General features: G+C 37.7%; 1 protein-coding gene across 1 annotated transcript in view; it reads left to right on the top strand.

Annotated features, from left to right (window-relative positions):
• The window catches only part of CCDC60 (coiled-coil domain containing 60), a 64,859-nt gene extending 43,465 nt beyond the window's left edge, over nucleotides 1-21,394 (top strand). Inside the window, exons 5-14 of the mRNA XM_075041809.1 lie at nucleotides 3,746-3,868; nucleotides 5,334-5,438; nucleotides 7,124-7,214; nucleotides 9,067-9,295; nucleotides 14,050-14,140; nucleotides 14,815-14,916; nucleotides 15,340-15,462; nucleotides 16,863-16,994; nucleotides 19,616-19,805; nucleotides 21,256-21,394. Of these exons, the coding sequence (XP_074897910.1) occupies nucleotides 3,746-3,868; nucleotides 5,334-5,438; nucleotides 7,124-7,214; nucleotides 9,067-9,295; nucleotides 14,050-14,140; nucleotides 14,815-14,916; nucleotides 15,340-15,462; nucleotides 16,863-16,994; nucleotides 19,616-19,805; nucleotides 21,256-21,354 (1,285 nt within the window). The 3' untranslated portion in view covers nucleotides 21,355-21,394. The remainder of the gene's footprint in view (nucleotides 1-3,745; nucleotides 3,869-5,333; nucleotides 5,439-7,123; nucleotides 7,215-9,066; nucleotides 9,296-14,049; nucleotides 14,141-14,814; nucleotides 14,917-15,339; nucleotides 15,463-16,862; nucleotides 16,995-19,615; nucleotides 19,806-21,255) is intronic.
• The last annotated feature ends 305 nt before the right edge of the window (nucleotides 21,395-21,699 follow it).

Raw genomic sequence — 21,699 nt, 5'->3', positions numbered from 1 at the left:
CAGATTTTCTCTCCATTTGATCATTAGATAGCATTCAAACCTTTGGCTCACGCTGGTCTTTTCAGTGCACCTCTAAAGCCTGTTATAACAATGTAGTTGTCTTCCATTTGTCAACCCTCACTAGGTGGTGAGGTGATTAAATACTTGCCCAGCAGGACAGAGTAGCTCTTCTAGAGGTTACACACCTTTGGAGCCTTATTGCATCAAAAGCTTATCCATCTCTAACAGTCTTTTCTCATCAGTTTGCTGTGGCTTTTGTCACTCCCAGGTACTAGCTTCTTCTCATTCACCTTTCTTCCATGAACTAACTCTCAACTTGGAAAACTCAGTCTCCAGAGTCATCCGAGATGCAATTACGCCCTAGTCATAAAGTGGGACAACAATATATAACCATTGTTAAAAAATAAGAAATAAAATCTTTCCTGTTGTATGAAACCCAGACCAAAAAGCAAACACGTAGCACAGACAGGCTGAGAGATTCTGAAGAGAAAAGTATCATATTTACTACAGTAATATTTAATATCCAGCATTTTAAATGGTCACTAACTGAATAGCTAGGAAAGGTAGGAAAGGAATAGAGTATTACTGAGAGATAGTGTTATGGAAGGAGAAAAGGTATAGGGTATGAGTCAAAGTATTTTGGAATCTTAGCCTCTAATGTCTCCATCATCTAAAACTTTCTTGTTACTTAAACAAGTCACCTACAGCTGTATTATTTAAATGGCACTATGAAGCACTTTGATCCTAGGTTAATGAAAACCACATGAACATTTTAGGTAAACAAGATTATTTAATTTGGAAAAAAAAAAAAAAAAAGAATACATAAGACCTTCCCTGAAAGCTTTTTGTAAACTCCATGTTTATTTTTCTTTTTGATATGTAACTGTTCTATCTACCCATAATTCAGCTAATCCACGTTTATTGCAGACAAATAATTTATTACACATATGAAAAATACCATTGCCTTTATTATTGTGACCATTCAGATTACTGAAGTCATTTATTTCCTTCTGTAAGGAAAGGCTTCTTTCTTCAGCAAGGCTGACCTAAAAAGATTTAACATTCCTCTTTCCTTTATGAAGGTATACCTGCATAGACAAAATTGTTTGCATTTAGGTACAGCCTCTCCAGCAGTAAAAAAGCTTTTATTGGTGCAGAGTATACCAGGCTTGTGGGTGAATACTGACAAAGCCACTTTAATCCTACATCTGCACCAGGGTTTTTGCCAGTTGTAAAAATTTATTTAAAAAAAACTTACAACTAAGCCAAAAATCTACACTAGCAAAAGTTCCTAGTGTAAACCTGATATCCTTTAATATTTTCAATGTGTTGCTTAAAACTAATATTAATTGAGAGTTTAACTTCATTTTAGGGGAAAGAACTCTAACATCTGCCAACATTTCTAAGAGAGAAATCATTAGATCAGATATCAAAATTAGGGAGTCTTATGGAGAATTTTCTCAACTCCAGGATGTGTTGAGTGGGACAGGAGTACACAATGAAATGTGTGTGAAACAAGAAATACGTGGCTTTGGCAGGTGTGCCTTCACTCATTCAAACTGTCCCATGTGATTTACACACATTCGGGAACTCTGCCAGCATGTGTTAGTTCCAGTTGTTATATGTATGCTTTTCTGCCATGGTAAACGGTTTAAATAGGGGCATGGGGCAAAAGCCTAAGTATAAAATACAGTTCATTATCTGTTGTAGAGACTTCACACCTAGCTTTCACAGTCCTGACTTCAAAAATTAGGAACTTCATGGAATAAGAAAAGCTCTGAAGCAGTGTTAGACTGCTGGGGCACAAAATGTCTTTTTAACAAATGATGTCTGGTTTCAGTCTTTCATAGTGGCTGAAACTATTGGCATGATTTTATATGCACAGATTCCAGTGATGGATGTAGGCTTTTCCCACCCCCCTTCCTCTCTTTTCCCTGTAAGAGAAGAGCAAATATTAAGCCTCTACTGGGACTTTTTTACCATTGTTACGTAAGTTGTAGCATTTAATTGTGTTATCAACTATTTAAAATCTATTAATACTCGAAACTTGGTAACAGCTTCTTATCATAAGAGTAGACAAAGTAGAAGTAAATTTAGTTATCCCTCATTAGTAGGAATATGGACTCTGTGAAACACTTTAATGTGTATATAATCGTCCCAACGTCTATTCTAGCATTCTGTTGTTCATTAGGACTACAGAGAAGAGAAAATTGGAAGTGTGATTTGAGGAAGCACAAGACAGACATGTGGTTTTGAACAACAAAGTCTGTGGAATTCTTGTGCCCAATCATCTCTAATAAGTACAAATTTGCAGTTAAAATTTGTCTAAGATCATCTGAATTAAGACCACCACTTCTTGAGGTTTTGTGTAAGAAATTTCTTTTGGGACAGCAGGAAGACCTGCCAGCTTGTATGTTTGTTAGATACCTTCTTTGTTAGACATCTCCTTTGTTAGACAAAACAATATGTAAGTTTATTCATTTCTTAATTAGCTGAAGAAAATAGATATGTTGATCTATATTTAAATATAGTGCTGAGATGCCCATGCCAGTGTTGTATGTACCATTTACAGCTGCTGCTTTGATTTAGAAAATTTGTATCAATGGAATGCTTAGGGCACACACTCCTCAACCCTTGTTCCAAATATTTGCTGGTTTATAGTAGGCAATAGTAAGCTGACATCCCCAAACTGCTTCAGATCTAGAAAGGAAATGTTAATCCAGAATCATTCATTCATTCATCTAGGAAGTCTTTGCTAAAGAAATCTGCATAAAGCTTTAAGACTCACCCACCACTCAGATCTCAGTTAACCTCTCAGCTATTTTGTTATGGTCAGTATCATTTCAGTTTTTTACTAATTTATGATCCAGCATACAATAGTTCATGTTATATTTTCTGTGTGGACCTTCTATCTTCTCTATACTATCAATACATGAAGGCTACAATATCTCACTGTGCTTCTTAAGCTTGAATCTCCATTGTTTAACACCAGGTGCAGGTAGTTATTTACATTTGGGAAAAACAGCTGTAAACATTTTCTTGCTTGGTAGCGTTTTATAAACACTTTGCACAGGTGTAAATGGCCAAACAGGCTTGTGGCAGCTAAGAAACAATGCCCACAGCCTATAAAGAGCTCAGTTTTCTGTTACATTGGTTTGGCCAGCACTCAAGACTCTTTTTTCATTGGGGTGAATCTTTTCAACTTAATCTTTATTGTTTTCTGTGCACACAATATGTTAACCCAGGAAAAACTGAACAGAATTTGAGGCACATCTTGAGACTTTGGCCTCTTGTATATAATCCTACTGACTCCATTGGCATGATAGCAACAGAAAACAAGTGTAATGGAATGTAAGCGGTATCTCAGCATCTTTTCTCAAACAAACCAGTCACACTATTTTGTCTGCCCCAAAATTTGATTTCACATAAATGCTTAATTGCTAATAATAAGTAGTAGTATAAATACATTAATGCAAATAAAACCATATTTATAATTTATAAAGTACTGTAAACATATTAGAAATAAATAATAATTATATATCCTGGTAAACAAATATCAGATTTGTAATACTAATAAATGCTAATAAATGCAGTAATTAAGAATGTAGAAATACATCTAAGTACTTTTTTTAAATGTAAGGAGGAGAAGAGAGAGTGTGGTGATGTCAACACAAACAGTTATATTGGCTCTGTCTTCATTTCACATACTCCTTTTTTTAACTTCGGTCTTTGTCCTTTCCCACAGTTGCTCTCTAACAGAAGGCAACCACCTGAGGAAGTCAGGGAAGAAGAAAAAAAAGATGACCTTACGGTCTTTCACTCCTGTTTATACCAGTGTCTTGTTTTCAAGCCCCCCTGGAGCAAAAAGGTATATTTGAAGGCAAATTTATGTCCTGCCCTCCTTGGTAGGACATAAGCGAAATTCACAGCAACACAGACCCATAACATGTATACCTAGAGCTGCTGTTCAACTGGTAAACACGTATCGTGAGAATTCAGTTTATGGTGAAATAGTCTGTCTTAACTAATAGCAACTGTTAAACTCTAAGTGATTGAATCCTAATGAGTTACTGAAAACCTTGTATGTGTGCATGTACACAAACACACATCATTTGCCTTGTTGATCTTGACTCGGCAAGTTTTAAGTTGTGTAAAATTTGCTGTCGTGGTTTAACCCCAGCCAGCAACTAAGCACCACGCAGCCGCTCACTCACTCCCCCCCCACCCAGTGGGATGGGGGAGAAAATCGGGAAAAGAAGTAAAACTCGTGGGTTGAGATAAGAACGGTTTAATAGAACAGAAAAGAAGAAACTAATAATGATAATAACACTAATAAAATGACAACAATAGTAATAAAAGGATTGAAATGTACAAATGATGCGCAGGGCAATTGCTCACCACCCGCCAACCGACACCCCGCCAGTCCCCGAGCAGCGATTCCCTGCCCCCCCCTTCCCAGTTCCTAAACTAGATGGGATGTCACATGGTATGGAATACACTGTTGGCCAGTTTGGGTCAGGTGCCCTGGCTGGGCATGAGAAGCTGAAAAATCCTTGACTATAGTCTAAACACTACTGAGGAACAACTGAAAACATCAGTGTTATCAACATTCTTCACATACTGAACTCAAAACATAGCACTGTACCAGCTACTAGGAAGACAGTTAACTCTATCCCAGCTGAAACCAGGACATTTGCTTATGTGGTATAGCTTCCAAGATTAGGCTCATTTTAAGGAAAGGCCGTCAATATTAAAATTTTATTTGCCTAGTTAAAAAAAAAAAAAAAAGTAGCCCTATAAAAGAGAGAGGGAGAAGATAGTACTTGTACCATGTATGCTTCTATATATTTTATATTAGTCACTAATACACACTGTTGTGTTCCAATTTCATTAATCCAACTGCTCACCAAAAGTGTCTTTACGTATTTACATTTGCATGTGGAATAAGCTAAAATGCCAAAGATAATCTTAGTTCAGAAAGAGATGGGTCCAACATTTTAAACTCACACACTGCTTTTTCTTAAATACAAAACTTAGAAGCTACTGTAGAATCCATACCGTAAAGGGATAAATGCTGGAATCCTCATAGGCATGAAAGCACTGAGCACATCACCAAGATAAGTCCGCTGAAAATTCCACACCCAAAAATATGCTTTAAGGATTCAGTTATGTATTAACATTACAAAAACCTTGAGAGGTGTCAAGAATTCACTGGGACAATGAAAAAAAATCATCTGCTACAGAAACGCTTAGATGTATCTATTTCAGCTAACATGATGCCAGTTTGTTTCCCTGACTCTACAGTATAACACACTTGTTTCTCCTCTTTGCAGTGAACATCTTTTCCGACAACTGTGTGCCATACACTGGCTTTTGGAAGCTTTGACTCTTGAATCCAACAGTTCGATGCATTCCATATTAACTTGTTGGAATCCAATGTACGTGCATAATGCATGATAGTAAATGGAATGAGGAGTTTGGGAATGTTTGGGATCTTTTGTCCTTTATGTGTTGTTGTTTCTCTTCTTTCAAGTAATAACTATTTGAGTGAAATGTTATTAATTCTGTGCCATGCGACATAAACAAATTTTACATCAGCTTTGCCCCCATGCAGTCAGTAGGGAGTTGTACAGTCAAATCAGTAGCACAGCATGGTTCTCTATTACTGGAAGTTGCAAAATAGGAGAAAACACTGAGATATCCCAGCCAAATTTAGTCAGATTTTTGTTCCTTTTTCTCTTTTGGTTAACAATTATGCAAATTAAATACATGTAGTAATAGATGTATGTATATTCCCATAGCCTTCCCTTGGAGGGTTATCTCAGTGAACTCAACAGGAATTCCGTATACATTATAATTACAGAAGAAAGCCAGCTATTAAGTGATACTTAGTAGCTGGTTTTATTCTATCAATTATGTATGACAGTGATGGGTACTTGTAAAAGATGCATTGCTTTTGAAATTTTATACTGTTAAAAGTAAATATTAATTTAAGTTCCCAACATTTTTAGTCAATATAATCATGTTGGCATAACATGTATTTAAATTATTCATGAGTGTTTAGTAAAACAGTAACAGTTTATGCTCTGATTCGCAGGGCAGAGCTCTTCAAAGCTGTTCTGTTTACTCTGTATATTCTCAGTCAAGACAAACTGTGTCTATGTGTAACAGAGGTGGCGGAGTAGCATTATATAGAATTAGCCTGATAAATTGGAGGAGAGAATCAGTCCACCATGTGTTGTGGATGGGTTTTTCACCCCTTTACATATGAGGACCAACCAATAGACTGGGAGAAAAGAAACAGTTTGTCAGCAAGTCTTACAGGTACAGTCTGACAGCAGAGTATAAATGCATAAAGCTCTGGTTTCATTACCAGGTTCTGAAGTAGTGCAATCTCTTGTTGTATACTTCCTCCTGCTCCCTGTTGCTGTCTCTAACCACCACTCCTCTCCCTCAATGTCATTTGAACTGATCTTCATACACACATACTTCATTACACAGTAACCATGAAAAATTAGGCTTACCTTTAGATCATATAGTCTCTGTCTGCACAAAAAGAGATATTTTTTTTTAAATGTGGTTAAGCAAGTAAGCTTAGAACACTAATCTGCTTTGTAAAACCTTTGATTAGATGAGGACTGAATGATAAATGAGACTACCTCAGCAGCAACCTGTTGTTATACCACAACTGCAAAGACTGCAGCTTCCACATTTACCTCTGTGAACATTTAAACTTTTGGACGAGTATAGGTCTTCATTTAGCCAATAGCATGGAAAAATCAAACTTGTATGAACGTGCTGTCATTTCTATCCATGAAATCTTGCTATACTGGAGAAAATGCTTCAGTATTTGTACAGAGGAAGTTGAGAGCTTAATCTGGCCCAGTACATGCATGATAGTTTGTAGCATGGCTGTGCTTTATTTAGGTTCTTCTTCACTTATGACTGTAACTTACTCATGGCTTATACACCTTGCATTGTCTTTCCATTTCTTATAATCAAAGATATATGTCATAGTAGTGGTCAGCCACTATTCAGTCTCCATTTATTGCATTTCTTAAAAGAACTTATAATAAAAGCAAGACTGTCCAAATTGAAAACTAATTAAATTGTTTTCACTTAGGCACCCTGGTGGTTGTAAAAAAACAGTAAAAGAAATTGAAGAGGAAAAGTTAGCAACATACATGTGGGAGCTCTTTATTACAAACACAAAGGTAACTTCATTGTTAATTTCTTTCTTTGGGACCTAATCCAAATTTCCAAGCATTTGTTTTGTTGCTTAATTGAACTCCATGATATCACATTTTATGCTATGGATCTTGTGACTGCAAGAGCTGGTAAGACTGTCTCTAGGTTTTGAAGAATAACAACCTGATGCTGGGTAATAGGAAGAGCAATGTGTAGCTGACTGAAGCTGTGGCTTGGTCTTAGTGATAAGTACTGATGTGGGAAGAATTAAATATTCAGCTAAAACATAACTAGACTCGTGTTTGCATTTGCCCCCTTTTTTTATGACCCAGAATCATGTAGCAGTACCTATTCACACAAATAGGTAATTTTCAGTCAAATGGGGATTTCAGACTGGTATCCTGGAGGCCTTATTCTAGTAAGTTCTAGTCATGATTTGTTTGGTTGCCTCTTTACACAGAATTTAAAGCTAAATTTGGAAACAAATGCCAAATGTTGAGGCCTTTAAACAAAGTAGGATTCACTTGCCACATTCAAAGCAAAGCCAAGGAAAGGAAAAAACAAGCAATTCAGATGAAAGCCTTTTAAAAGAAAAATAAAGTTAATACCTGAGAGGAAATTAAATACGATAAAACTATCTGTAACACTTGGTAACTGTTCTACTATCATTCTGAAACCAGAGAAAGACTTTTATTTTTGAAACTGCTCAAGTGACTGGAAGAAAATTAAGGGGGAATGAGTGATGTTTATAACTAGAACTCAATAAAGAACCGGTGGGTTTCTCACTCCGTAGCACATCTTACATTGTGATCTTCAACAGTTTGCTTAAACTTTTAGTGCCTTGCTTTGCCCCCTAGAAGGCTAAATTTAAAACGTTTTGTAAAGTGCTTTTAGAACCCCAGGTGAGGCACTCTTAGAAATATGGGCTGTTGTTACATATGTAGGCTATTTGCTCTTGTTATTTGTCAACACCTGCAGCTTTTACCCATGCGACATAATAATTAAAATGATTCAATAGAAGATAATGATTTCTGTTGGGGAATAAGCATCAAAAGTTGTGAAACTTAAAAGACAAAGATTGTGGGTTTATACAAATAGTCTTCCTGCTGTTAGCAAACAGAGAGGAAAAAGTCAGCAAGTCACATAAAAACCAGAGTTGTTTCTAAATAAGAGGCTTTCTGATTTTTCCATACAGTCTTACCAGTTCTCTAAAGTCATGTCCAAATGAACACGAGCAGGAGAAACTAAAGTGCATGTCAGTCTTGATGTTTCTTTTACCATTTGCATTGCTGAGACTTTTAGGTTTTTTCCTCCCTGAATTAATGACAATTTCCTTTGTCATTTACGCTAATATTACTTGAAGATTGCTTTTCATATTTGATATGAAACTTCTAGTGAAAATATTGGGTTCCTTCACGGGCACTTGCTTTATAATACATATTGTTCTGATTATCAAGCCTGTAGAATTCAGTCTGCTTTCAGACTTCAGTTTTACATTCCTGACACAGGAAATTCATTTGCTACGTTATTGGGCATTGGGAGGAGACCTGAACATTCATCAAATCACTGTGACCTATTCTTCCCTGTACGAGAAGGTTGCTCTATAACCAACCCTCTCTCAGCTGCAGTGTTACTTGTTTACAAATTAGCTTAATCTGTTGGCATTAATGCTATAGCAGAGGAGTATTGAAGAAAGATAACAAAATGAAGGAGGTTGTACACAAAAAATCACTAGCTTGTTTGAAATCACTGGAGAAAAATCTGTGAGGTTACAGGCGGATCAGAAAGATCTAATATTAGAATTAGTAACACCAATATGACTCTTTCTTGTCAAGTTGCTATAGAAAACCCTCCTTATTGTTTTTTCTCTATGTACAGAAATGCACCTGGAAAGCACGATACAGTCTACTTAGCAGGAAGATAAACAAGATGTCTACTCTAGGTATCTCTCAGCTTAGCAGTCAGTCATCTCCCCGTAGTCAAACCCCTCGTGGCAGCGAAACTTCCACTGTACTTTGCTCTGAAGACAATGTCAAGATTAATATAGCTTCATCTGATGTTATGAGTGAGTCAGCACAAGCTAAAGAACAACAACCTCTTTTCCCCTGTAAGTTACTTTTCTTGACTGCAATATCAAATGGATTTGCTTTCAGTGTTACTAGGGAGAACCTATGTCAAAGACACTGCTAGATGTACCAGTGTATTTCTCTTCAGGCATATGGAACTTCGTACAAGTCTCTCTGTGACCTCCCCATTAGCAAACTGATTTAAAGACAATATAATCCCAAGTGAATATTAAGTAAGATTTTTAATTAATATTCAGTTACAGCAATTGTATAATCAGACTGTCATCCACATCTGTAAGGTCCAACAGGTGGTGAAAACAGTGAAACTGTTCTCTGCCATAACCAACTGATCTACTGAATATGTATCTGTCTAACTTAGGGGGTTCTGTTTAACTTGGGGGTTTCTTACCCTGTATTCCTCCTACTCATCCATCAGTGATTACTTGCGCTTGATAAATGTGACAGAATAGTTTATCTGTTAGCTCTGCAATGCATTTCAGTACAAAGCTAGGTAATTGTCTTTTCCCTTCCTTCTAAGTAAAGCTGGACCAGAAAACCACGTTAGCATTTAGTACCGCTAATTAGATTTTAATTGATATTTATATTATCATTATTAGGCTGACATCATGCTCTGCTAGACTCTAAATTACCACTCAGTAAGGAGCTCTTGGAGTCATTTGGGATAGTTCTGTGAATGTTCAGTAGCTATCAAAAAGGCAAGAAGAACCCTAAGAATGAAGTGGAAGACAAAGCAGAAAACATGTTGTGCAAAAATACATCTATGTGCTTCTTCAGTTCTGGTCCTTCCAATTCAGACAGGCTAGTATCAGAAGTAGTAAAGTTTGATGGAAAAAACATGGTGAGGTATGTTAGAGACACAGAATAGCTTCCAGATGAGAACCAATTAAATAGACTAGGGCTCTTCAGTGCAGAAAAGAAATGTCTGAATACAAGGTTATGACAGATCTCTGTAACATCACGAAGTGCATGGAAAGAAGTGATTAGAGTGGTTATTCATAAGTTCCCTTGACACCAGATTTATGGCACACCAAATTAAATTACCTGACAGGTAATTTAAAGCAATGGGAAGTGTTTTCATGCATGATTAAACTTAGGAATTCATTGCTACAGTATATATCTGGAAGTATATTCAAGTCCAAAAACAATTTAACTGAATAGAAGAAAAAACAATTAATTGCTCTTAAATGTAAAGGAATGGACACATTCTCTGGGTCTGAAAGACCTTTAGATTCAGGCTGCCAGAAGCTGGGTGGATATATCAGGAAGCTTGCACTAATACCATATACTACCTACACAGCTGCTGCTGTCCATGGCACGGAGCACAGATGAATGGCCCTTCTATGACATGAATGGGAGTAGTAGAGAATTCAAAGCTATAATTTCAAGCAATTTATTTACAGATATAGGTGAACAATTGGTTTGTGGGTGAGATGAGATTTGAAAATAATCTTGAGAGCTGTAATAGCTGGGCGCCTCCACTTGCTGTAGGACATAAAGAAATATCTTGCAGTATGTGCGACGTATGGGAAGGATGTTCAGTGTACCCTTTGGAACAATGTCTATCACACAATTGCCTGCGATTTCAGGGGACTGGCCTGAGTTACCAGTCTGGTCCTCTCAAGGATTACGTTCCTAGCTCTAAAAAATATGGGAAGTTAATTTCTGCAGGTCAGCTCTGTAACAAAGGTTGGATGATAATGAATTCTGAAGCTGCTAGAATCATGTTTAATCCAGGATTCTGATTATAGGATGCTTCATGGACAAATCAGAAATGGATTACAAGTACAGCTGCTCTGTAGCCTTACACCCCAAATTCACAAAGCTTCATGTAACTCATACAGACATAATTTTGAGAGCACATACAACCCTAACCCACATGAAAGCATATAAATATATTCTAGAAGTGGGAAAGAGATTCTGTACTAGGCAGCTAAGCAGTAGATACAGCTGAGTGTGACTCTTAAAGAAAGATTTCTTTTAAGAAAGAATTCATAACTTGATATAAAGCCTTTTGTCCAACTATAATTTAGATGCTGTTGTTTGGGGACTGCTGCTGTAGAATGTCTGCTTATACCAACTTGATTTTTCCATGCTGTTGGCTGAGTGAGAACCTGTACTAGTCCAAAAGTTTAAATGTTACATCATGTTGACAAGGAAAACGTGGAAGCTGCAGTCCTTGCAGCTGTGGTATAACAACAGGTCACTGCTGAGGTAGTCTCATTTATCATTCAGTCGCCACCTAATCAGTCAAAGGTTTTACAAAGCAGATTAGTGTTCTAAGCTTGCTTCCTCCACCACACTTAAAAAAAAACAACCTTTCTTTGTGCAGACAGAGAGTATGTGATCTAAATGTACTAAATCTGAGCCTAATTTTTTCTGATTACTGTGTAATGAAGAATGTATGTATGCAGATCAGGTCAAATGACATACATTTTCTTCACACGGAGAAGTAAAATGTGAGACCTGTATCTGAGAGATTAAACACTAACTGGATTTTATCCTCAAAGCTTTCTGGCCATCAGTTTAGCTTTGAATTCTCAGTCAAATACATGCTTTTAAAAGAGGAGGTACTATACTTGTGCAAAGGATCTTCATTATAAAACTTATACCTGGATTTGGGGTTTTTCTTTGGGATTGATCAATGTCTTGTCAATTGATTTATCATGGTGAGATCCCTGCAAAACAGGTAAATATTAGTACCCCATTTCACAGATGATTAACTAAGAGATAGAAATCAAGGTCAGGTGAAATTACTACTTTCTTCTTTGCTGTTTTTCTCTTCTCTAATTAATGTCTGACTAGCTTATAGCTATGGAGGTTAGTATCTCAAAAATATTATGAATATGGACAGGCTTGAGTATTTGTTTTCCCAGCTTCTCCAAGATGGAGAATTAGAACAGGTTCTAATGCTACAAAATGGAAGGCAGAGAGGTATTGTGCCCTCTGTTTCTGTTGATCAACCAAAAAGAGGTATTGTGCCCTCTGTTTCTGTTGATCAACCAAAAAGAGGAGCTGTATCTTTGTGGTATTAGCCCTGGTTTGCTTCCTGTCATCTCCCTCTAAAATCTGCCAACAGGACTGCTTTCAGGACTGGCTTTAGACAACTCAACTGATCTTGGAGAAAACATCAAATGCAGCCATGGCTTAGTATAGCCCTCTTCCCCCAAGGCACCATTATCTGCACAGTAGATGTTTTCAGATATCCAGCTACTCAATCTGTCCAAATGGTAACCATAAATAGAAAGGACTGGGTTCTTCTAAGAAGAGTTCTGACACTGCATGCCAAGAACAGATGAGATTTGTATGCAGCCTTAGTTCAGTTTGAGCAGAGGCTCCCTGCCTATATTGATGTCAGGTTCCCAGACCCTGTGGGGGTCAGCCTTTGTATTCAAGCTGCTCCTCAGCTCTAGAGCTCTATAAGGTCCAGTGGCGTAGCCAGCATCTTACAGGCTTATACTTTGAGACTAGTATGTGTCACAGTGGAGCCATCATTAGAACCAGTCACTGCTAGAACTTAGGAGTTTCTTCCTGGGACCTTGACACTCTTGAAACTCACCTGGCCACAGCTAATAGAGGATCTTCATTATAAGCATGGTTCTTAAAATTTTAGCCCATTAGCTGGTGCCCAGCAACTTGTTCCATCCGTGTCTTACATTTATACATTCACAGTATAATATTCAAATCTGTACTTTTAACAAGTAGAAATAGTTTGTGCTGCTATTTAACACAGTCAGCATTCAGCAGTCACTTTCTATTATACTATATGGGGTGCTTAACAAAAATGTAGGAACAGAACCTTTTGAATTTGGGGATTACAACTTCAAGGTGTTGAGTGCTCAGTAAAATGTCACTTATTACCATGTAGGACATATTGAGAGCCTCAGATGATGACTTAGAATTTGACAGCTAACACTGGGATTTTTAATAACAAGTGTGACAGTTGTTTTACTGCATGAGTGAGTGGAAGGAATAATGCAGAGAAGATGGCCATCTCAGTGTCTCTCCAGGGGTTTGGCATCAAAGCAGGAATGAAACAGCAGTGGGAAGGAAAACAAAGATGTCAATTTGAAGGAAAACAGTGAGTTAAATTGCCTTTCCAGGTATTCAAGGTAGAGGAGAATATAAGCATTCACATTACAGTGGAATGCAGAAAGAGTAAAGAGTGTTATTAGTGAGAGAGATCTGCTCAAAGATGGACAATCTGGAAATTATAGCCAATGAAGGGCTACTTGAGGACGTGTCTTAAGTTTTAGTGAATGCTGATAAGGAGACACAGAGAGGTAATTAGATACCTGTTGATGTTAAATGTATTAAATTCCATATGACATTTAAAAGAACAACAGCAAAATTCAGAATACTTGACAGTTATGCCAGTAGAATGCTAACAGCACAGTACAGAACTGAAAATAGACTTTCTGCATAGTTTGTTCAAGTCTACCTGTTTTTCTAATACACTATTTTTATAAGCATCAAATGTAAAAGATATTTAGTACCTTCTACTTGATGGATTGGGGGGGGGGTTTCATAGCTGAAAGAACAAAGCTTATGTGTTTCAAAAGTGGTTAATGAATTGTGTGCATTCGTATTTGGGTACCTATCTTGAAACCTCTTTAAAAAGCTGTGCTTTTTTGAAGAAACTTAAATTTTTAGAAATACTAAATAGCAGGTTTCTTTAGGATGTCTCATTCAGGCCAGCATATATGGCATCCTCTCTGCAAGGAACAGAGGAATGTACTATTGAGTTGGCATGTTTCTACAGAACTTTTTTTATCAGCCCTACAGAAAGTCATCCAAATAACACATGAAGAGGTGTCAAAAGATGTCCATAAACAAGAAGATATGTTTAAGAAGATTGGACTGCAGCGGTATGTTACCTGATGGGTTTCTGAATGACTAGGAGAAGCAACTCACCAGGACAGAGCTTATGCTTTTTTTTCTTTCCTGCTCTTTGGTGCTCTCTTCGCGCTCTCTCTTGCTCTCTTCGCGCTCTCTCCTTCCCTCTCACTCTTTTTCCTTCCCTCCTTCCCTTCCCCCGAACAACTGAATTCAGCATGTGGTGAGTTCGGATGACATTTACATTTTTTGGCTGGGTGGCAGAATAGCCCGTTTTACTGCTGTGCAAGCGGTGTGTTTTTTATGGAAAATACCCATGAATCTTGCCTTTGCAAACAGAAGAGATCTTATGCTCCAGCAGCTTTGTAGAAAAAGCGATGGTCTATCCTATTCCAGTAGAATTGTTTCTGTTTCTACCATTGCGTTTTTCAGTAGTATCTCTATAACATTTCCACCTAAGCTTACATTAGATGTGTTCCATCATTACTCAGTTCTGTAGTGGTTTCCACAGCTATAAGATCAACATGACAAACCATTCTTACAACTAGACTTTACTGAGACATTTTTTCCCTTGAGTTGAGGTCAAGAGAAATAAATTTATACCAGTGAGTCTGTAATATTAAGAATGTTTTATCAGCACCTGTAGAATATTTCACATTCTGGAGAAGGCATACTGCACACTATTTAAAACCTTGTTGTGTCTTAGTTTGTTGCCGCCAGTGGCTCAGACGAAATACAGAGTAAACGTGCCATTCGTTAAGGACCAAGAGAGTATAATACCAAGGAAACACAGGCCCAGAAGGCAGGGGTAAGGGTACAAATCTGATTTTGAAGCACGCTATATGCTGTATAAACTCAGCTCTATGTGTGAAAAGCATTTGGCATGTAAACATCAGAGAACATTTTATTATACGAGACCAGAGCAGGCCAGTGAAACCTTGCAGCACATTTAGTACATTTCAATGCAATGCAAAGGCACTTTCCTGGAAGGATGTGACTGGAAAACCAGTAAAAATACAAACTTAATATTATTTACAATTTTTTTTAATTAATCAAATTCTTTCATCAATTTGATGAATTGAAAAAAAATCTGTAAATGCTATTAAATTTGGATTTTTACTGAGAATAAGGAAATCTCAAAATTTATGTGGGCTCACATCACTGTGTGTTCTGAGCAACATAGGTGCTTACCACACGATGTTAATTCCAGTTTTCTGTGTTTTAATTGCAGCTGCCATATCAGCTCTTTCATTAAAAGCAAATCTAACTTGTGTGCCGATATGAGGCAAAAGTTCACAGCAGTACGTGAAGAAGCAGCTTGTGGTTTACATAATACCCTAGTGAGCCTTGAGAGGTAGGAAGAGACTGTTTTCTGTATATTCTTAAAACACTACACACCTTGCTTCTGACCAGATTTAGGACTTGTTTTCAGGCCTTTTAAAGATGCATTTATATTGTTTGGCATTAAAATAAGAATATAGGGATTATCATAGAAAGTTTTATGACTGTGTACAAAAAATATTTTACAGGTTAAATATTTAGAGCAGTGTTTTGGGATATTTCTGAATGACTTTTCTGGAAATAGTTTTGCTAAAAACATTGGATATACTTACTTTGGACATCATAGTCCTTTTCACCACAGACAGAATAGTAAATTCAGTCCACATACAATCTATATGGATGTCTTGTGTTTTCAGTTCAGAGATCACTGTATTGTTCTTCGACTTTATTTTGATTCTTCTCATAGTAACAGTTGCAATGTCCTCTCTCAAGGCCTTTTCCCAGATCAGTGACATTTCTACCTTGTTGACCAGCTGAAGCCTGTCATCCTTTTCCTTTCACCCAGAAACATTCATCTGTGATGTTTGTGCAAATTCTTTTGTCTCACTAAGCATCAGACCCAAGATCCTTCTCAATATTGCTGTTTTGAAGGGTGTTACAGGCACAGTTTTCTTTCCCCCTCTCACTTCCTTCTTCTTTCCATTCTTCTGTTCCATTTTGTACTTAGATTTTTTTTATTTTTTTTTTTTGGTCCTCAGAGCTTTCTTTATCTGGAGCAGGGTCCTTGTTTTCTTCCCTGAACAGCTGCTGTGACTGCATAAGGAACTGATAATTCCAGCATCCTGCAGTATGGAAGGACTAGTCAGATGGAAACTTACTACTTGCAGCTATTTTACCATTCTCCATACAGCCACACAAGCATATTCTGTTTGATCAGCATTTGGAGATGAAACCTCAGTTTGGCAGGATATAGTATAAGTAACTTACTGGAAAGTAAAGCAAATGTTAATTTTTGCTATAACACAGTAGTACTTTTTGTAGGAATGCATACATGAGCCCAATCTCTGTGTCAAAATTCTAGCTCAGGTCACTCTATTCCACATCTCTTCTGTTGTATTTTAAATAATATTTTATCCTAAATCACTATACAGAATTCTGTTTGTTTTTAAGCAGTGGATACCTGATAGAAAGTGGTGGTTAAATTTCAGTTTAAATGTTTTGATTCTGAAGTTTGTTTCTTACCTACAGCCTAGACTTGATATAAAACCTAAACACTTTTTAATATGTTTGTAGAAATATGAATGTATACAGAAAACTGCAAAAGCAAAAATTGTTATTAGTATCCACAGATTGAACATACAATGTGTTCTTCATATTGATTGTTTTCTGCCTTCCTTAGTATCCTCCCAGTTAACTATGCAGAAGTATGGTAATGTTTAAAACACACCTGTAACTTTTAAGGTTTTTTTGTAGGAGGCAGGAAGAGCGATGTTGTCAAAAATACCAGGCTTTGAAACAATTGAAGTATTTCAGAAGAGACATGGAAAGAATAAGACAGCTGGGCATGAGAGCTGAAAGAGAACATGATGAAGGTGGACCAAACTGGTAAGGGGGCACAGAAACCCTCATTTCAAATGAGATGGTCAGGGTCCCAGAGTTCTGTCTTTAGTACAAAAAGCTTTTTTTCTATTCTTTTTTTACCTCCTCAAAGCAAAGTATCACTTGAAACCATTGAATCAGTTGCTGGAAATGCAGGCTTTTCAAACTGGTAGCAACAAAAATACAGATACGATCTCTAGGAGCAGATCTCAGCCTGCTCAGTAAATAGGTTAATTGGAAATGGTAAGAAAGGGGATAACGAAGAGTTCCTTTCCAGTGCTATTCAGCAAAAAGCACTCAGTCCTTGCATTCTCACACCCTCCCCAGCGTGCAGCTTTATAGGAGACTTCTTCTACCAGGAAGTATATAAAACACGCTGTACCCTGAAGATGAGAGAAGTTATATAAATGTACATGGGTTAGTCACAACTTCTTACTGAACTGAATATTCACAGTACTAAAACTGATGGCAAAGGAGGCTTTGACTCTAGCTGTTCATCCGTGTTAAAAAGAAAAATATTTCGCTGCCAATGTTTGAACTGCATATGGCTAATACTGCAACACTTACAATGGCAAGTAGAGTAATCACCTAAATGCTTCCCAGTAGAGCAATTCTGCAGATTACTAGTGGTTTATGTTTGAAAAGTTATTAGCTGTATCCAGTGATCAGCTTCCAGATACACATTAGAAATAGCCTACCAGAATACCTCAGCAAGCTCACAGCATGTTCCCTACTGCCCTGTCCATGAGAACTCCTTGGACATGGGATTACAGACTATGCATGCTGCATGGAATGGGTTTTTTTTTTCAGCCTGCCCTCTTCTGCTCTCCTTGCTAGTAAGCCTTCTGTCCTTCATAATTTGAGATAATGAAAAGTCCACTTCTAATCTTGGGGTCCAAAATGCAGGTGGCCCGGGACATATCAGGAGCACATCAGTCATGCATTAATGAATAAACCTAGTCTTGACCTATCTAGCAGAACTCTGGTTTTAATTGTCAAACATATATGTTCCAGCTGTCCCCCAAATTTAATATCAGGCATGTAAATAAGCCCTGAAACTGGAGTGGATGTGGGTTTGCTTTTATACTTATTGTTCCGCTAGAAAAAGCCTTAATTTGGGCAAAGCTCCCTGAGTATAAAGGAGACTATACCAATATAGCTTTTTACTTTTCCACCTATGCAAGAATAGTACTACAAGTCCGCTGTTCATTCATATGAAAATCGTGCTTCCATAGTGAGGAAACTATCTTGCTTTGACTGTGCCAGCGTAGCTAGTCGAGTACTGCTTTCTATGCCAGGCCTGTTCTGCAAAGTGCTGTCCATGAGGGGTATGAAGAGTGAGATCTCTGACAAGGCTGGTCAACCCCCTTGTGGAGACACGAGTCATGGCAGAGAAATTGCTTTCACCGTGCCACTTCTTTAATTTACAATAGTGCTGTTTTCTCCCATACTCTTGCAAACGCTGCCTTGCCAAGAAAGCGGAATCACAGTAGGAACACTTTACTAGTATATGCTGTCAGCCTAGTTGTCTTATCTCTCTCGAGGTGCAAAAAAACCAAAAATAATATAAAATATGAACAGTGCAATGTAAGAGTACGCTAAACATAGTTTCCTTTCTCAAATAAAATAACTTAATGCATGGATGGGTTATAAAAGGCTTATGTGTGACGTGATTACGGTAACCTGGGTAATCTAGCCAGTGCTAATAAGGAGTTGGCTATATAGCCATACCCATACCAGCAGTGTACTACTGAGCGTAGAACTGGCCCTAGTGAAGGCAAGAACCTACGTGTTTCCTTTTTCACTGGTTTAAGGAGGAAATTCCTCACCCCTCTCCTGCTGTCCCAGTAACATGTGTCCTAAACCAGAAGGAGGCAGTACTTCCTGCTGATGTGCTGACAAATCCTCAGCCCTTTGCAATGAAAGCCACAGCACACCCCAGTCATGCACAGTCTAGAAAGGTTTGGAACATCAGTCTCCAGGACTGTCATAGCAGCACTGCAGAATTTATACAGAACATTAAAAAAAAAGGCAGGCTTTTCACAAGAGTTTTATTTTTATTGTAATGTGTAATTCTCCTTCTGAATCTCTATATTCAGAGTGAGATGGTAAAGACTGCATGTTACAGTGCACTTAGATCAGTGAGATTTATGTCAGCACATAGAGAGAGGAAAATGATGATAGCACAGGGAAAAGGGATAGTAAAGAGAATCAGAAAGTGTGTCAGATCAGGCACTGACTGCACTGGAAAATCTGTAGAGGCTAAATAAAATAAATACAGAAAAGATGAAGAGGACAAATCTGTAGTAAAATTGAAATATTTGTTAGGATTTTATTATTTCCTCTCATACCCAAGTCTGTCATCCAAAATTTAAATGAACAATGAAGAAGCATCTATTTCAATGCTCTGCAAAGGGAATTGGTGCACAAGTCCAATAAAGTAAAGCTCTTTCGCATTATTCACTCGGAATTACACCGGGTATTGCAGTCCCCAAAGAGCCATTTTTCCATGGAAGTTATGGAGGTGGTGAAGTGGGAGAAATGCCAGGCAAACCCAGAGTTATTAATCAGATATGCATTTGTTCCCATGGCTTCTCTTTTATTGCTGTTCTTCTTTCTGCTAAAAGGTTTCCTGTATTGCTTGCCAGACTCCCAGAGTCTGTGAAGAGTGACCGTTATGTACAGAAAATCTTAAAGAAACTAGAAAAATATGGCAAGACTCCTGACTTGAAAATTCATCCAGACACCTTTCTTAAGGCTCTGGCTGATCTGCAGGTGTGGGAGCTGTGTTCTCCAGAAATTGCCGCAGCTGTGGAGGTGAGATGAGTCCAGTTCTTGATTCTCTGTGTGATGAGGGTGGGGAGAGCAGGCACCTATGGGTGAAATTCATACAACGGAAAGTTACCAGATGAAATCATTTAGGATCTCACTAAATGAAGATGCTACTACTCACCTTTCACAAGGCACTTTGAACGCCTCAGAAGAAAGATATTATGACAAGCATTGGATTATTAATCAGTATAATTTTATTATTATGTCATTGTTGATTTATTTACCATTACAGTGATAGTGACATCTGTCATAAATTGTTAGGACACTTGAAGAGAAACATTAACTTGTGCCCTGAAAAGACCCTTCATTCCCAGTAGTTACATCCATGAGCTATTCAAGTAATGTTACATCACTGATCCAGGAACTCTGCAGATATCTTTGTTTTGCTTTAGCAACATTAACACCTGCTTCTCAAGTTCTTAAGCTGGGCTCAACTCTTGTAGTTCTAGAAGCAATTGGCAGAAGAGGAGGGACACAAGAAAGGGAAGAGAATATATTTAGAATCTATACCCCTATGTAGTCTAACCAGGTAACTAACTTAGAAAAAATGGCAATGGTGCCACCTTGTGGTTTTTATTCTCATGACAGTTATTTGCCCTAATCTGCAAGACCAACAGAAATGTCTGAGAGGCAGCAGGTTACTGTGCATCTTACACATACTGAGTGTTACCATGCCTTACAAAGGCAAAGGTTTAGCACCCAACGTGTCAAGGTCAGACAACCTGTACTTTATTGATGTCTTATAAAAATAGCCATTTTGTCTTGTGCACTAATTTGCATAGTCATAACCAGAGAGGCAGCCTTGTCTTAATGTTCAATATATGTCTCTGTTGCTTGCTGGGTTTAGATGTATTTCTTTTCTGTTTCCATTCCGTTCCCTTTGCATTTTGATCCCTCATATTAGTGCAGTAGTAATGGAGAAAAACATGTGAGCACAGCTGAATCTCCTATCTATTTATTTATACGTCTTTCAAAAAATAGCCACAGAGGAAGGAGGACCTTGGTGCTCCTTCTGATGAATAGATAAAGGAAACTGTCACATTTTAGGAGGAAGAAGAGCATCATTGAATATGACCTGGCTGATACTGACAGAGGTTCCAGATGAAGTTCTTATTTAACTTCCAGTTGCTTTAATGTATGTACTGCAATGGTACGTAGAAGACAGCTGCAAGTTTAAAACACAAAGACTTGACTTGGAAGGATTCAGGATATAAATTGCAATAAAGATTGTCAAGTTTTCCTTTTAATTCATTTCAGAGCATATTCAGCTGCTCTGAAAGTTGCATTAAAAATGTTTTGGTCATAAAAAGCACTGTACTAACTGTTTGCAAAAGCTATTACATTTGTTCTGTTGTCACAATGGTCAAATTTTCCCACGTTATCTCTCTCTTACACATAAATCAAAAGCTCAGGAAAGAACCTTTTTCTGTTTCAGTTTGTACGTGAAAGTATTGTGCAGATGCCAGAAGATGATTTCAGCGAGTGGTTTCAGACAAGAGTAGCCCTCCTCAGTGCACAGTCCTCCACCTTTTAATCGAACAGCCAGATGAGATGGTTTTCCAGCTACAGCTGTCTTCAAGCAGAAAACTACTGCCTGTTGAGATCTGCCTCAAGGAAGACTAGGGAAGGGGAGCTGACTTCAGGAAGTCCCACTGACCACTCTTGCACAAATGAAATGTGTCCCTCTACAGTGCTCTGCTGGCTGTAGTCAGCCACAGAAAATAAAAGCTAAATACTGTTGCTCCTTCCTGTATGATGTCTTGGAGAGACCATCAAATTTCAATCTCATCTAACCATGTAGAATGAAGACTGACGTTTCTGATGACAGGTCGGGTCATTTCTTCAGACATTCCTCTAACAATACCTATAGTATAACAAG

This window comes from Buteo buteo, chromosome 11 (genome assembly GCF_964188355.1).
Source record: "Buteo buteo chromosome 11, bButBut1.hap1.1, whole genome shotgun sequence".
NCBI lineage: Eukaryota > Metazoa > Chordata > Aves > Accipitriformes > Accipitridae > Buteo > Buteo buteo.
The sequence above is the reverse complement of the archived record's forward strand: the minus strand, read 5'-3'. Positions and strand labels throughout refer to the sequence as shown.